We start from the raw sequence: 15,464 nt of genomic DNA on the forward strand, positions 1-15,464 counted from the left end.
GTGACAACTACTTATAATTCCTATAGATGACTCCTTTGATATTTAACTGCTTATCTGAAAATAATATTAGTTATGCTTTTACTGGGTTATTGTGGTTTTCTATTAACTTTTACTTTGTGAAATAAATCTACTAAGAGGCCTCCCAGTGAATCTAGACATAGTCTTCCATGTCTGCATTCATGACAGCACAATTTCTTTTTGGCAATCAAAGTCAGTCACCCCAATTAGCACAGTAACCCCTTTCTTTGCCTGATATAGTCTCGACCTTAATTTAATGGGATAGCTGTTGTATCCCTCCATAGAAGTATTCTTCCCATGGTAGGAAGTAAAAATTCTGAGTTTTAGGTTTGAATAACCACTAGTATAAGAGAGTAGGCCCACATTTTAGTTTATAAACCTGTGTATAACGGCCATGGAAGAAATAGCATTGTATTTATTGATGGCTGATTCAAAGCATTCACTTTGCTTTTACGTCTGTTGAATAGCATGTTAGCCTTGTGGGGTGTTATCAACAAATTCACATTCTAAATTTTCATTAAGTGATACCACTGCTCTGTAAGCCAGCTGCATCTAGGAATTGAGACACATGGTAAGATCAGTGAAACAAGATCTGTTGATGAACACATGCATCAAAGGACTCAAATCTGAAAGACAGAAAATGTACTCTAGAATTTAAAGCTTTTAAAAGTACCAGTGTTGTCATGTTCAGCATCAACTCCAGATAGAGATTTGAAGCTGAAGCCAGTGGTAGTTTGGTTATTGGTGTTTAGTTGCCAGTTGTGTCAACTCTTTTGCAACCCTTTGGACTGGAGCCCACCATGCTCCTCTGTCCATGGGATTTCCCAGGCAAGAATAGTGGACTGGGTTGCCATTTCCTTCTCCAGGGAATCGTCCCAACAGAGGGATCTAACCCACGTCTCTTGCACTGGCAGGCAGATTCTTTAACACTGAGCCACCAGGGAAGCCCAGTGGTAGTTTATCACTTAACAAATGGAACCTCTTAAGAGAATTGTTCAAGTCAGTCTTGGAATTCACTATGCTGCTACTAAGTCATTTCAGTCGTGTCCGACTCTGTGTAACCCCATAGACAGAAGCCCACCAGGCTCCCCTGTCCCTGGGATTCTCCAGGCAAGAACAATGGAGTAGGTTGCCATTTCCTTCTCCAATGCATGAAAGTGAAAACTGAAAGTGAAGTCGCTCAGTCATATCCAACTCTTAGAGACCCCATGCACTAGCTATAGCAAAAATGGATGGACCGGCCAAATCTGCATTGATAGATTTACTTAATTCTTCTCTGTTATAGCGAATTATTGCAAAAACAGGACCCAAATGAAAACATTTAGCTTTATCAAGCCTATCCCTCTACAGAAGCTGAACTCAACCCCAGTTTTTTTTTCTTTTGCCTCCAAAAACCATTCTCTGATACAGTCTTTTAGTAAAAATGTGTTAGCAGCATTTATGACTTACTATTTAAAGTGAGCATTTAAAATACTAATTACTGTAATTGAAGGTGAGGATGCAAATATGGTTTTAGAATTTTGAGAAACTTAACTTTGGAGTAGTCATTGCCACCATTTTTAGAAGCCTAGACTGATGACAAAAGAGTGCATTATGTATTGTGGAAAATTTTTCTTCACAGTAACTTGTGATTTTGAAGAACTTGAACCCTCAGAGAAATGTTTTAAATTCACAAGTGTTGGTTTCGGAAAACAGATTGGATTTGAGGAGATAGAAAATGAGAATATTGAAGAGCTAGGGTCCCAACCTGTTTATCTCACCACAAAAGACTTCCTGCTGATACCATGTTAATGTAGATGATGTTAAGGACAGTGACAGTGAAATTCAAAAACCTATACCATGACAGATTAGCAATGTTAACTGGTGTTTTAAACGTTATTGAAAACAATTCTACTGATGTGAAGATACAAATTTGGTTTTAATGCTGAACATAGTAGGAGAGTTGTGCATGGCATGCAGTTGAATCTTCAACCTTCCAGGCACTTTTAATATGAGAACAGGAGGCTAGCAAAGTAGCTGAAATTTATTGATTTTATTTATTTGCTTATTTTTAACCTAATGTTTACATTTTCAGCCATATAGTAGAGATGACACAAAGACAGTGAGGCATGTCTTTCCATTGCCTCTCATTTTCAAATAACTCTTCATCTACTATTTCATAGTAACTCATAAACTATAGCCCTTCCAATGCTCACATTCCAAGCAGACTTGAGTTCATACTTATTGGAGTATTTATGCATTTCTTAATCATTTAATGTGTAAAATTGCACTATCCTTCTTTTAAGATTTTCTTCTATTTTTTTAATGGGTCACTAATGAAGTAGGAAGTCAAGAAGCACCTGGAGTAACAGACAAATTTGGCCTTGGAATACGGAATGAAGCAGGGCAAAGACTAATAGAGTTTTGCCAAGAAAATGCACTGGTCATAGCAAACACCCTCTTCCAACAACACAAGAGAAGACTCTACACATGGACATCACCAGATGGTCAACACCAAAATCAGATTGATTATATTCTTTGTAGCCAAAGATGGAGAAGCTCTATACAGTCAACAAAAACAAGACCAGGAGCTGACTGTGGCTCAGACCATGAACTCCTTATTGCCAAATTCAGACTTAAATTGAAGAAGGTAGGAAAAACCACTAGACCAGTCAGGTATGACCTAAATCAAATCCCTTATGATTATACAGTGAAAGTGAGAAATCGATTTAAGGGCCTAGATCTGATAGATAGAGTGCCTCATGAACTATGGAATGAGGTTCGTGACATTGTACAGGAGACAGGGATCAAGACCATCCCCATGGAAAAGAAATGCAAAAAAGCAAAATGGCTGTCTGGGGAGGCCTTACAAATAGCTGTGAAAAGAAGAGAGGCGAAAAGCAAAGGAGAAAAGGAAAGATACAAGCATCTGAATGCAGAGTTCCAAAGAATAGCAAGAAGAGGTATGAGAGCCTTCCTCAGCAATCAGTGCAAAGAAATAGAGGAAAACAACAGAATGGGAAAGACTAGAGATCTCTTCAAGAAAATTAGAGATACCAAGGGAACATTTCATGCAAAGATGGGCTCGATAAAGGACAGAAATGGTATGGACCTAACAGAAGCACAAGATATTAAGAAGAGGTGGCAAGAATACACAGAAGAACTGTACAAAAAAGATCTCCACGACCCAGATAATCACGATGGTGTGATCACTGACCTAGAGCCAGACATCCTGGAATGTGAAGTCAAGTGGGCCTTAGAAAGCATGACTACGAACAAAGCTAGTGGAGGTGATGGAATTCCAGTTGAGCTATTTCAAATCCTAAAAAATGAAGCTGTGAAAGTGCTTCACTCAATATGCCAGCCAATTTGGAAAACTCATCAGTGGCCACAGGACTGGAAAAGGTCAGTTTTCATTCCAATCCCAAAGAAAGGCAATGCCAAAGAATGCTCAAACTACCACACAATTGCACTCATCTCACACCCTAGTAAAGTAATGCTCAAAAATCTCCAATCCAGGCTTCAGCAATACGTGAACCGTGAACTTCCTAATGTTCAAGCTGGTTTTAGAAAAGGCAGAAGAACCAGAGATCAAATTGCCAACATCTGCTGGATCATGGAAAAAGCAAGAGAGTTCCAGAAATACATCTATTTCTGCTTTATTGACTATGCCAGAGCCTTTGACTGTGTGGATCACAATAAACTGTGGAAAATCCTGAAAGAGATGGGAATACCAGACCACCTGACCTGCCTCTTGAGAAATCTATATGCAGGTCAGGAAACAACAGTTAGAACTGGACATGGAACAACAGACTGGTTCCAAATAGGAAAAGGAGTACGTCAAGGTTGTATATTGTCACCCTGCTTATTTAACTTATATGCAGAGTACATCATGAGAAATGCCAGAAGAAACACAAGCTGGAATCAAGATTGCCGGGAGAAATATCAATAACCTCAGATATGCAGATGACACCACCCTTATGGCAGAAAGTGAAGAGGAACTAAAAAGCCTCTTGATGAAAGTGAAAGAGGAGAGTAACAAAGTTGGCTTAAAACTCAACATTCAGAAAACTAAGATCATGGCATCCGGTCCCATCACTTCATGGGAAATAGATAGGGAAACAGTGGAAACAGTGTCAGACTTTATTTTTGGGGGCTCGAAAATCACTGCAGATGGTGACTACAGCCATGAAATTAAAAGACGCTTACTCTTTGGAAAGAAAGTTGTGACCAACCTAGATAGCATATTGAAAAGCAGAGACATTACTTCGCCAACAAAGGTCCATCTAGTCAAGGCTATGGTTTTTCCAGTGGTCATGTATGGATATGAGAGTTGGACTGTGAAAAAGGGTGAGCGCTGAAGAATTGATGCTTTTGAACTGGAGTGTTGGAGAAGACTCTTGCGAGTCCCTTGGACTGCAAGGAGATCCAACCAGTCCATTCTGAAGGAGATCAGCCCTGGGATTTCTTTGGAAGGAATGATGCTAAAGCTGAAACTCCAGTACTTTGGCCACCTCATGTGAAGAGTTGACTCATTGGAAAAGACTCTGATGCTGGGAGGGATTCGGGGCAGGAGGAGAAGGGGACGACAGAGGCTGAGATGGCTGGATGGCCTCACTGACTCGGTGGACGTGAGTCTCGTTGAACTCCGGGAGTTGATGATGGACAGGGAGGCCTGGCGTGCTGCGATTCATGGGGTCTCAAAGAGTCGGACACGACTGAACAACTGAACTGAACTGAATGAAGTTCTTGAATGTGATACCTCTAACACAATTTTCCTCAGCCCAGTGGCTTTTTATTTTCATGATTTTGCATGGTGCAATAATTTCTGCAAATGGATGTGTCATGTTATAGCGGAACAGCCTGTAGTTGTCAGCAGAAGAGGACATGACCTTTCTTTGAAGCCATATGGGTCTCTGCTGTAATTTTCCTGTTGGGAATTGCCAGAGACTTTATGCAACATCCTCATGAGCCACAGATTCTTTGATAAGCATTGCATCTACTCGCTGGTTGCAAAACCCAAGTGGCAATTGCATCCTGGACCTACGCCAGAGCCTTCTCTTAATCTAGGCCCCATTCCTAACAGAGCAGCATACACTGAACTGAAGTGTACCTTGCCTCCAGCATCCCAAGAGGCCGACTAAAGTGTTGTACCTTTTTCTCAGAGGCAGCAAGTCTAGCCATTCATTTGTCTTTTGTTTTTTCTTTTCAGAGTGAAATTTGCAGCATGCTTCACGTTGAACCCCCATATAATTAATGAAAGTGGTGGACCTCAGAATTTGAGGGTGGTAGGCTTCCCAGGTGGCGCAATGGTAACAAATCCACCTACCAATTCTGGGAGACGCAAGAGACATGGTTCAGTACCTGGGTTGGGAAGATCCCCTGGAGTAGGACTTGACAACCTGCTCAGTGTTCTTGCCTGAAAAATTCGGAGGAGCCTGGACAGGCTGTAGTCTGTGGAGTTGCAAAGAGTCAGACATAACTGAGAGACTGAGCATTCAGCATATTTTCCACTCTAGCATGCATATATCTTACCGCTGCTGCTAAGTCACTTCAGTCGTGTCCGACTCTGTGCGACCCCATGGACGGCAGCCCACTAGGCTCCCCTGTCCCTGGGATTCTCCAGGCAAGAACACTGGAGTGGGTTGCCATTTCCTTCTCCAGTGCATTAAAGTGAAAAGTGAAAGTGAATTGCTCAGTCGTGTCCGACCCTTAGCAACCCCATGGACTGTAGCCTACCAGGCTCCTCCGTCCTTGTGATTTCCCAGGCAAGAGTACTGGAGTGGGGTGCCATTGCCTTCTCCATATATCTTACTAAGGCCATCTGAAAACAACCACTACTTCCTGCTTGTTAAGTCCAACTTACGTGATGTCTTCAGTGTAAAGGACCAAAGTGATACACTGTGGACTCTGCAAAACTATCAAAGTCCTTGGGTAGTATTTTTTGAAAAAGAGTTGAGAGTTATAGCCCTGAAAGCACGAAGGTGTATTCATCACTTACCCTGCACCTTCATCACTTACCCTGCCCAGGTGAAAATAGCTTCTTCTTGTCTTCCTTAATTACTGCTAGACTAATGTGTAGTTACATTGATTTTCTCCAGTAAAAATACATCTTGTATAGCAGCTGCATGTGGGGTCATCACCTGTTGTTTGCGTATGATAGTCTAAAATAATTCTCTAAGACTCATTTCGCTTTCGTATAGGCCAAGGAGGCACATTACATTGGGATCTGGGATGGTGGTGCCAATCTCTGCAATTCCTTCAGTAATATGGTTGTTGCTACTTTGTCAGAGGGACAGTTCTAGGGCCTTAGATCTAGTATTTTATACCGCTATGGACCTTACTCCATCGGTCAAGGAGCTGATGTGGAATTTCTGCCAGTGCCAAATATGTCAGTTCCGACTCTACATTCTGGAACTAGAAGTGTAACTGCAGGATTGATTCGTAACTCTTGGGCCCACTGATATGATTTGAGCCCAGAGTTCATGTATCACCTGGCTTCTGTGAAGCTCCAGAATAACCACTGAACTACATAGGTATTTTCAGTCATCAGGGATTAGCAGAGCTGACAGAAGTGTGGGGTCCAAGATCAAAGAGCAAATGATAGGCACACAACCTCCTGAATGTTTAATATGTGCTTCAATATATTTAATTCGCAAAAGATAGTTTAGTTCAGTCACTCAGTCATGTCCAGCTCTTTGCCACCTCATGGACTGCTCTATGCCAGGCTTCCCTGTCCATCATCAAGTCCCGGAGCTTATTTGAAACTCATGTCCATTGAGTTGGTGATGCCATCCAACCATCTCATCCTCTGTTGTCCCCTTCTCCTCCCGCCTTCCCCTTCTCCTCCCGCCTTCAATCATTCCAGTCTTTTCAGATGAGTCAGTTCTTTGCATCAGGTGGCCAAAGTATTGGGAGTTTCAGCTTCAGCATCAGTCCTTCCAATGAATATTTAGGACTGATTTCCTCTAGGATGGACTGGTTACTATTTTCCAAATAACTTTTTTCTTTAGATGAGATTCACACAGCATAAAATTAACCATTAAAAATTCAGTGGCATTTAGTACATTACCCATGTTTTGCAAATATAAGTTCTATCTAGTTCCAAAATATTTTATCACCCAGTAATATCATGCTGCATATCTTAAGCAGTTTCTCCCCATTCTCTTCTCCCCCTAGCCTCTGGCACCACCAGTTGGCTTTTTGTCGTAGGATTTCATATAAATGTAATCATATGTGACCTTTTGTGTCTAGCTTCTTTTACTTAGGTTAATATTTTTGAGGTTCATCCATGTTGTAGCAGGTATAAGTACTTCATTTCCCCCCTCCCTTTTTTTAGGACAGAGTTATATTCTGTTTTATATGCATATTACGATTTGTTTATCCTTCATCCTTTGATAACATTTGACTTATTTAAAATCATGAATGTGCTGTGGGAATAACTAAAGTTTAGGAAACGCTGCTGCTGCTGCTGCTGCTGCTAAGTCACTTCAGTCGTGTCCGACTCTGTGCGGCCCCATAGACGGCAGCCCACCAGGCTCCCCTGTCCCTGGGATTCTCCAGGCGATAACACTGGAGTGGGTTGCCATTTCCTTCTCTAATGCATGAAAGTGAAAGTCAAAGTAAAGTCGCTCAGTAGTGTCCAACTCTTTGCGACCTCATGGACTGCAGCCTACCAGGCTCCTCCGTCCATGAGATTTTCCAGGCAAGAGTACTTGGTAATGGAAGAACACTGATCTAAACACCTAAGTTTCTGTTTGTACCTCAGCTGGTCATTGTCCATCTGTGATCTTTAAAAGGATTGTTCTTGGAGGTTCAGTGTCTTCATCTGTAAAGCAAGGATGGCAGTATGAATTTTTGATAGCTTTTCAGTGCTTTCTCCAAATATTAGTGTTTCATTATTCCCCTTCTCAAAAATCTCATTGCTTTCTGAATGAAGACTGACCTCAGTTTGGCATTCTAGGCCTTAAGCAGTATTAGCTCTGGTTTGATTTTTCAACCTTATAGCCTTTTTCTTAGTCTCTGTGCTCCAGCCCAAACAGGCCAATTACTATTACAAAAAACATGTCCGGTTTTCTTCTTCCTACTCCTAACTTCTCTAGCATTTTATATCTTTATCTAGTGGATAGATATCTAGATATCTAGTGTGAAGGGGGTATTGCTCACAATTTAGATATTTCTCTGTTAGGTAATGAAAGAAAAAAGCACTGTTGTTGGACAAGAAAGGAGGTAGAAGAGAAAGCATGAAACTAATTTTTTGTGTGTAGAGCATGTGGTACAGTTCTTAGCAACGTAAATAGATGCTTTTAGATTGACTAAAATACAAGATTTCTCCTATATGTGAACCCAAGAGATCTTGTTTTTTTTTCTTTTAAATGTGGAACCAGTTTCTTCAAATGAAGTTAAGTGACAGAGGAAAGAGATAGTGTGTGAGTAGCCAGTTACTCCCAAATTAAGGTTTAATTTATATATTATTTAGTTTCATATAAGTTTCTTTGTTACTATGTTGCTTTTATGTTGTGACTCAGCAGTTAATATTTATACCTGAATTATTTCAAGTTAGTTTTAGTATCATTCAAGTTACTAGATATGTAGTCAGGGTCTTTGAGTGATCTTAAACCAGTAATATTTTTATTCTTAAGATGTAAATTTGTCAACTTTCACATGAACAAAAAAAAAAGCATTTTTGAATTCTTCTTGATGGAATGTGAGAGCTTTCAAATCAAGTCAAAATACAAACGTGGCTGTCTTAAGACTGTTTTTCCTGATGATCTCTTAAATTGGTTCTCTTTTCTTTTGTCCCCATTAGGGGGAAGAGTCAAATGAATCTGCAGAATCTAGCACTAACTGGGAAAAGCAGGAAAGTATTGTGTTGAAATTGCAAAAGGAATTTCCCAATTTTGATAAAGAGGTGAGTCCTCATATATAGGTATTTAATCAGTGTGTGCTGTTTGTACTGCAAAATAGTCTTTGAGGTCAACTGCATGAAAAGCTTAGAGTGATTTTGCATTTTTCTAATTATATTTAATTTAACTCTTGTTTATCAATATTATAAAACATATTTGTATAACTTGTTTACCTTGGTTATTTGCCTTATTTGATACTGTAATATCAACATTATAATGATAACATCATGTAAGCATAACAAATATAACTGTAGTAATAGTTGTCAACTCATATATAAAATGCAAAGTCATCTATGATCCCAAGTAACTTCTTTTAGTTTTCTTCGTATTCTCAACCTTTGATTTTTCGTAAAGAATTTTAAAGTGTAATAATCCACTTTAGTGCCTTGATATTCCATAATCTTTGGTTTATTTGCTAGGTAGTAAAAATACTTTCAGAGTCAGTAAAGACCCATGCCAAGCATGCCATTACTAAAAGAGCCTCTGTTTTATCATATTGTACTTGGAAACACATTATTTGTTTCACATTGGGAATACATTTATACCTGTATTGATTTATTCAGGTATACGCACATCTGCTAAATTCTGATGAACTAAAGACAAAGTTTTGTTGCTATACTGGTTCTTTATGTATGTTCAAATTACATTTTGAAGTTATCAGTTTATGAAAAAGCTTAACTGCATGTTGAAGTTAAACTGAGCAAACATTTTTTGATATTCTGGTGTTCAGAGTACTCCATAGCAAGAGTAGAAATGCAAAAACTGTCAAGCTTCCTTCCCTTTGAAGAAAGACTGTTATATATTTACAGAAGTATAACTGTATATACAGAAAGCATTTGTAAAGAGCAACATAAAAACAAGTGTGAAATCATCAGCTATGAATTCTTTTAAGTTTTTAAGTGATTTATTTTTTAAAGTATAAAACTTTTCTTTTCAAGAAGTCATTAATTCTAGATTTTTAATAAAAAGATCAATGACTTATTTCTAGGAATTAAGGGAAGTACTCAAGGAACATGAATGGATGTACACAGAGGCTTTAGAATCTTTAAAAGTATTTGCAGAAGACCAAGGTAATTATCTGTTCTATATTATTATAGAAAATTCATACTTCCCAGTATATTATATTGTAGTATGTAAGAAAATAGTAAACCTATTAGTTAATAACCAGAGAATGGGCTTGCAAGAGATATTAGAAACCAGTTCCCTGTATTCCTTGTAAACATTGTAAGATAGATGTCCTCACCTACACTACATGAATATCTAAAGCATCAATATCAGAAACTTACAAGGTAAGTGTCGCAGGCATGGAAGAAGGTCACTGATCCCATTGTGGATTGTTTTTAACTTTAGGAACTTAAGGGTAGAGAAATAGTGGGGAGAAGTTGAACCACACATGTTTAGTAACATTCTTAAGTAGCAATCAAGTAGACTAGCTCTTCTTAATTACAAAGCCAGTTTTTTAAAATTCCAACACAATGGCTGTAGGTTTTATTAGTGAATTATTTTAGGTAATGCTGTACAACAAGTGCTCTTGATGGCACAGAGAATGGTATTGTGTGGAGAAAAGAAAGCCACCAATATCATCAGTTCTGAGTCTGAAATAAGGTTAAGAAGAGAAGGATTACGAATGTGAAGAAATTCAATTTATTTTTCTTATTTTTTAATACATGTACAAAAATGAATGTATGAAAATTTTCAAGTCTCAAAGCTGTTTGAATAAGTAAAGCATTCTAGATAATAAAACAATGATTATAGATTAATTGTTCATATTTCTTACTAGTATGTAAAATAAATGTACCTTCAATCACAGACATCTTAGAAATCCATGGAATATAATACATTAATCAGTGATAAAGTAGTGGTGCTTTTTAATAATATATGTAAATGACTTTTAGTAAAGATGAACCTAGAATAGTGGAGATGGGTGATGGGAAAATTAATTATAAAATGGATAGTTTTAATTTAGGATGAGCATTGTTTTTCTAATACCCATCAGTTTTGGCCTGGGGATGGGGCTGCTAAATACCATCATGGGTGTCTTATGTATATGCAGCTGCCATTTACATTCTCAGGATCTTTGATAGAAAATGAGGATTTATATTTAATTCATTTTAAGAAAGAAGTTATCACCTGTTTTTGAAACTAATATTTAAATTCATTGTATAATTTCATATTCTACTTCATTATTTCTCTTTAAGGCAAATCAAGATGTAACAATAAATTGTAATTGAATTCTGTATTGAAAAACACGAATACTGTTTTAAATATTTTTCTTATATGAAGTCTTAAAGTCCTATGTCTTTATATTTAATTTATATCTTTCTAATATAGTTATTTTTGTCTTTCTTTGTACTTAGATATGCAATATGCTTCACCGAGTGAGTTTCCAAATGGAAAAGAGGTTTCTTCAAGAAGTCAAAATTATCCTAAAAATGCAGCTAAAACAAAACTGAAACAGAAATGTTCCATGAAACCACAAAATGGTTTTAACAAGAAACGTAAAAAAAATGTATTTAATCCTAAAAGAGTTATTGAAGACTCTGAATATGATTCAGGTTCTGATGTCGGTAGTTCGCTAGACGAGGACTATAGTAGTGGTGAAGAAGTGATGGAGGATGGCTATAAAGGTAAAATCCTTCACTTCCTTCAAGATGCTTCAATCGGTGAACTTACTTTGATTCCTCAGTGTTCTCAGAAAAAGGCTCAGAAGATAACAGAACTCCGGCCCTTTAATAGTTGGGAAGCTCTGGTAAGGCTACATTTTTTTTCCCCCTGTGTGTGAGTGTGTGTGTTTTCACTGTACCGTTCATAGTCAAGGTGTCTTCAGCCTAGGGAAGCATAGATGGGTGGCCTTATCCTGTGTAGAGTCAAACATTACTTATCATTCTAAGCCAATAGTATTTCAAATAGTGTCATATGACCTAATTTTGAATGAATTAGGGGGTGATTTTCCTGGAAAACCCCAAGCTGATTGGCTGGGCATACTGTCACTCATTTTTTTGCATAGAAACTTGGTTCATTTCACTGCAGAAGAAGAAATTAGAGCTTACCATTAAGGAAGGAGTTGTTTGCTAGCCTGTTCTGATCTGTTACTGCTGAGACACCATGCAGAAAGCAAGAATGTGGCAGAAATTTTACAACAACTACTTGAAGAGCAATAGCAACATCCAGGGGAGCTCCATGATTCAAAATGCCAGCCTAAGTGTTTTATGCTTCACCACAAAAGAAGCAGTTGTTTATTTTCTTTTTCTTCTAAAAGTGACAGCTCAATCTCTAACATGCTTTTCTTGATTAAACAACGCGGCCATTTTATGGAGTGTAGCAGGCTGCAGCGTTTTTAAGTGGAAAGATAGAAAAGTGTGTGGAAGCCTAGAATTCAAGCGTTAGGTGAAGGGAAGGCATAAGCATTGGTAAGTACACTTTGCATGATCATTCTCTGGAATTTCATTTACTGTAAACAACTTATATCTAAAATACCTGTATTTTGAGTTTTATAAATGTCAACAGTCAGCAAATCTTATTCATACAGAAAAAAGAACTCTTGTCTTTTAAATTTTCCTTTATCTTTTATGAAAATATCAGCTTTTCGAGCATGAATTCTAAATAAGCCCTGCTGTGAAAGCAATATAGGTGATTTTTTTATAGCTTTAGAATATGAAGTAACTCTTGGTGCTTTATAAAGTTTTCAGTTTTATTCTCTAACTTAGGGAGTAAAGTTGCTTTGTGATTAATTTTGTACTTGGTCAAATCTGTGTGAACCTAAGTTCCCTTGATGAGTATCTTGAAGTGGCAGTGAGGGAAGGTCCCTGAACAGTGGCTGTAAATAGCATTTTTTTAAAAATTAAAATATTTGAAAAATAAAGAAACATTACTAATATTCTGTGGCTTTGAAAATAAATAAATAAAGACATTCATTTTGCCTAAAGCTTTTGCTTTTACGGAGAACATCTGTCAAAGCAGGCCCTTTCAAAACTTGTTTGGCTTTGCCTAAGTGATTTATTTGGTAAAGTATTTGCTGAAGGGCTTTCTTGTTCTTCTTTTCTTCCTTTTCTTCTTTCTTTTAATCTTGAATGGTCTCCTGTGTTGTTGCAGAGTTGGGTTGCTCAGGCTTGTTGGGATTCTGATTTATTTAATAAGGAATGCAGTTATCTGCGCCAGTGTGTTTAGTCACTGTAACCACTTGCCCACATATCTTACAGTAAAAGTAAATTATACCAAAGTGATATGTCCCAGATGCTTTGAAAAATATTCTGCAACTTAGCATGCAGAAAGCGTATTTCCCCTACTAATTAATTGGCATAGTTTAAATTAGTCTTGACATGAATTTAGAGATTATCTACTTAAACCTCCTAAAGCATCTTGCCCCCTTTCTTAAAGTTGAACACAGACTGTTTTCACTAGCCATTCATATTATGTTGATTATTTTATATAGCAGTCAAAAAGCAAAGTTGGCCACTTGAGTTTAGCATATACAGTGCTTTAGTAAAAAAAAAAAAGTAAATGTAACTTTTGGAAAAGTTAGCAAATGTAAAAGTAAATGTAACTTTTGGGAAATGAACAGTTAAAATTAGCAAGTCATTGTGTATGAGCTTTATGTTTTAATTTGTTTAGGACTTTAAACTTCTCCTTTCAGTTACTTTAGAATTTTGAATGAGACTAGTTTAAAGAGCAATTTAATGTCTTAAAAGTAATTAAAGGAAAGTCAATATTATGTACATTTTGGTAAAAAAAAAAATGCATATGTTATAATTTACTCCTTCCCTGTTAATCAGAGAGGCTTGCTAACACACCTGTTAGCTACTTCAAAAAGAAACAAAAGAAATAGCATTTACCTTTGTTTTCATAACTACTATTTTTAGAAATTCCTGTGAGAATTAGTTGAAATTTTAATCATGTCCCTCAGTCATACTTAAGTGAAAATTACAAGGCATTATGTATATTAAGAGCAGTATACAAATGTCTAGTAAACTAGACATTATTGTTGAAGCTTATTTTAGTCTTAAGGATTGGAGAATTTGGCAGAACTTTAATAACTCATTAGATATTTCATTACAGTGCAAACAGCCAATAAATCAAGTATACACATACATTTTAATTATGATTTTTACCCAGCTGACAGTCTCCATAATGTTGATGGGTTAAATGTAATCAGTTTTTTTTAACAAAATAAGTGCATTATGTGAGGGTGTTGATGTTTGCAGCTGTATATCCTTTTTAAAAATAAAAATCTAAAGATTGTCAAATTTTCCTCATAATTTTTCCATTTCTCTTATTTTTCTGCTTAATAGCAGTAAAGTATGTGCTTATGGTAAGAAGCCACATTGTTAAATCATGTAGACTTTGAAAATATAGCCAGCCAAAATGTTATTAGTTTAAAAACATGTACTGTTAATGTGGTAAAATTGGGGTTTTTATTGCCAGATTTCACACATTTGATGGCACCAGTTGATCCACCACTTACTGAATTTTTATTTAGCTTTGTGCAAAGTAAGGTGGAGATACTATTATGTCTATGATAATCTTATATGTTGCACCTTTATACTTTAATCAGAACAGTAGTGTATACTGATCAATTGAAGATTCATGAGTAGCTAACTCTATGTAAATAACTCAACCTAAAACACATTTACTTCCATAACATTTAGATCAGTATAAATGCAGTTTTCTTTGACTGTTAACCAAGCAAACAAGGTTTAGTCATGTGGAAACACTAAGCTCCTGTTGTACTGCTCCCATCCTCTAGTAACTTATACTACAAGTTTTCTTTTGCTTTGTTTTCCTGGTGCTTATTGTAAAATGTCTGTGAATTTGTCACTTGATGCATTGTAATGTGTACTACTTCCTGATAGGGTGGCTTCAATAAAATGAAGAAGATTGCTGTATTCAGGCTTTGTTTTCACTTTTGTAAGTTTGATAAATATTTATTTTGAAATTACATGTGCATTTGAGTACTTTCTAAGCTGCTGTCCCACTTTTTATTTAGGTGGGGAATTAAGTCTGCTTTTAAACAATTTTCCCCTTCCCATAGAAATTCAGTTACTTGTGCTGTAAGAGCGACACATGGTGGCAGGAGATAGGTACTTCAGTTTGTGACTATTTTAAAAACATTAAAGGCCTTAAAGTAATACTTTTTAATCAAAGAGATGGTAATCAGGGCCATGTTGATGTTCTTTTTTCATGAAATTATCCAGTTACTATCAGTTACCTTTTCTTTCCCCCTGAAAGAAATAGCTTTATCATTTTTTAAAAAGAATTTGTTTTGTCTAAAGTTGAAACAGTACATGCAAGAAGAAAAAAGAAAGTCAAGTTTAGCCAAAATTCTACCAAAGATAGTCACCACTTAAGATTTATTGAGTATCCGTTTATGTGTATGTTTGTATATTTCACATTATGTAATTAGGGTCATATTTTTATGCTTATCAATAACTTTAGATTTCTTAGTAGATCCTGCTTTTACAGAGTACTTTGTACTTCTTAAATCTTGTTTTAGTGAAGCTAAGTAACTTACAGGATTGTTAAATGCTTTTTGTCTTCAGAGCAGTGACATAGCAGTAGTTTTCT

The 15,464-nt window shown here is 36.8% G+C and overlaps 1 protein-coding gene across 7 annotated transcripts in view; it reads left to right on the forward strand.

Moving 5' to 3' along the window:
- Positions 1-15,464, forward strand: part of SMARCAD1 (SNF2 related chromatin remodeling ATPase with DExD box 1) — a 90,664-nt gene that overhangs the window by 49,971 nt on the left and 25,229 nt on the right. For 6 of the 7 annotated variants that reach the window (XM_086406554.1, XM_086406556.1, XM_086406555.1 and 3 more), the window contains 3 exons: positions 8,807-8,908; positions 9,892-9,973; positions 11,261-11,652. In XM_086406554.1, coding sequence (XP_086262680.1) covers positions 8,807-8,908; positions 9,892-9,973; positions 11,261-11,652 — 576 coding nt within the window. Of the gene's footprint in view, positions 1-8,806; positions 8,909-9,891; positions 9,974-11,260; positions 11,653-11,910; positions 12,314-15,464 lie in introns of those variants that run through there. The other variant, XM_086406560.1, reaches the window with a different exon arrangement.

The sequence above is a fragment of the Bos grunniens genome, chromosome 6 (assembly GCF_055505025.1).
Source record: "Bos grunniens cultivar Pamir isolate PY7600 chromosome 6, Bosgru_T2T1.0, whole genome shotgun sequence".
In the NCBI taxonomy this organism is placed as follows: domain Eukaryota; kingdom Metazoa; phylum Chordata; class Mammalia; order Artiodactyla; family Bovidae; genus Bos; species Bos grunniens.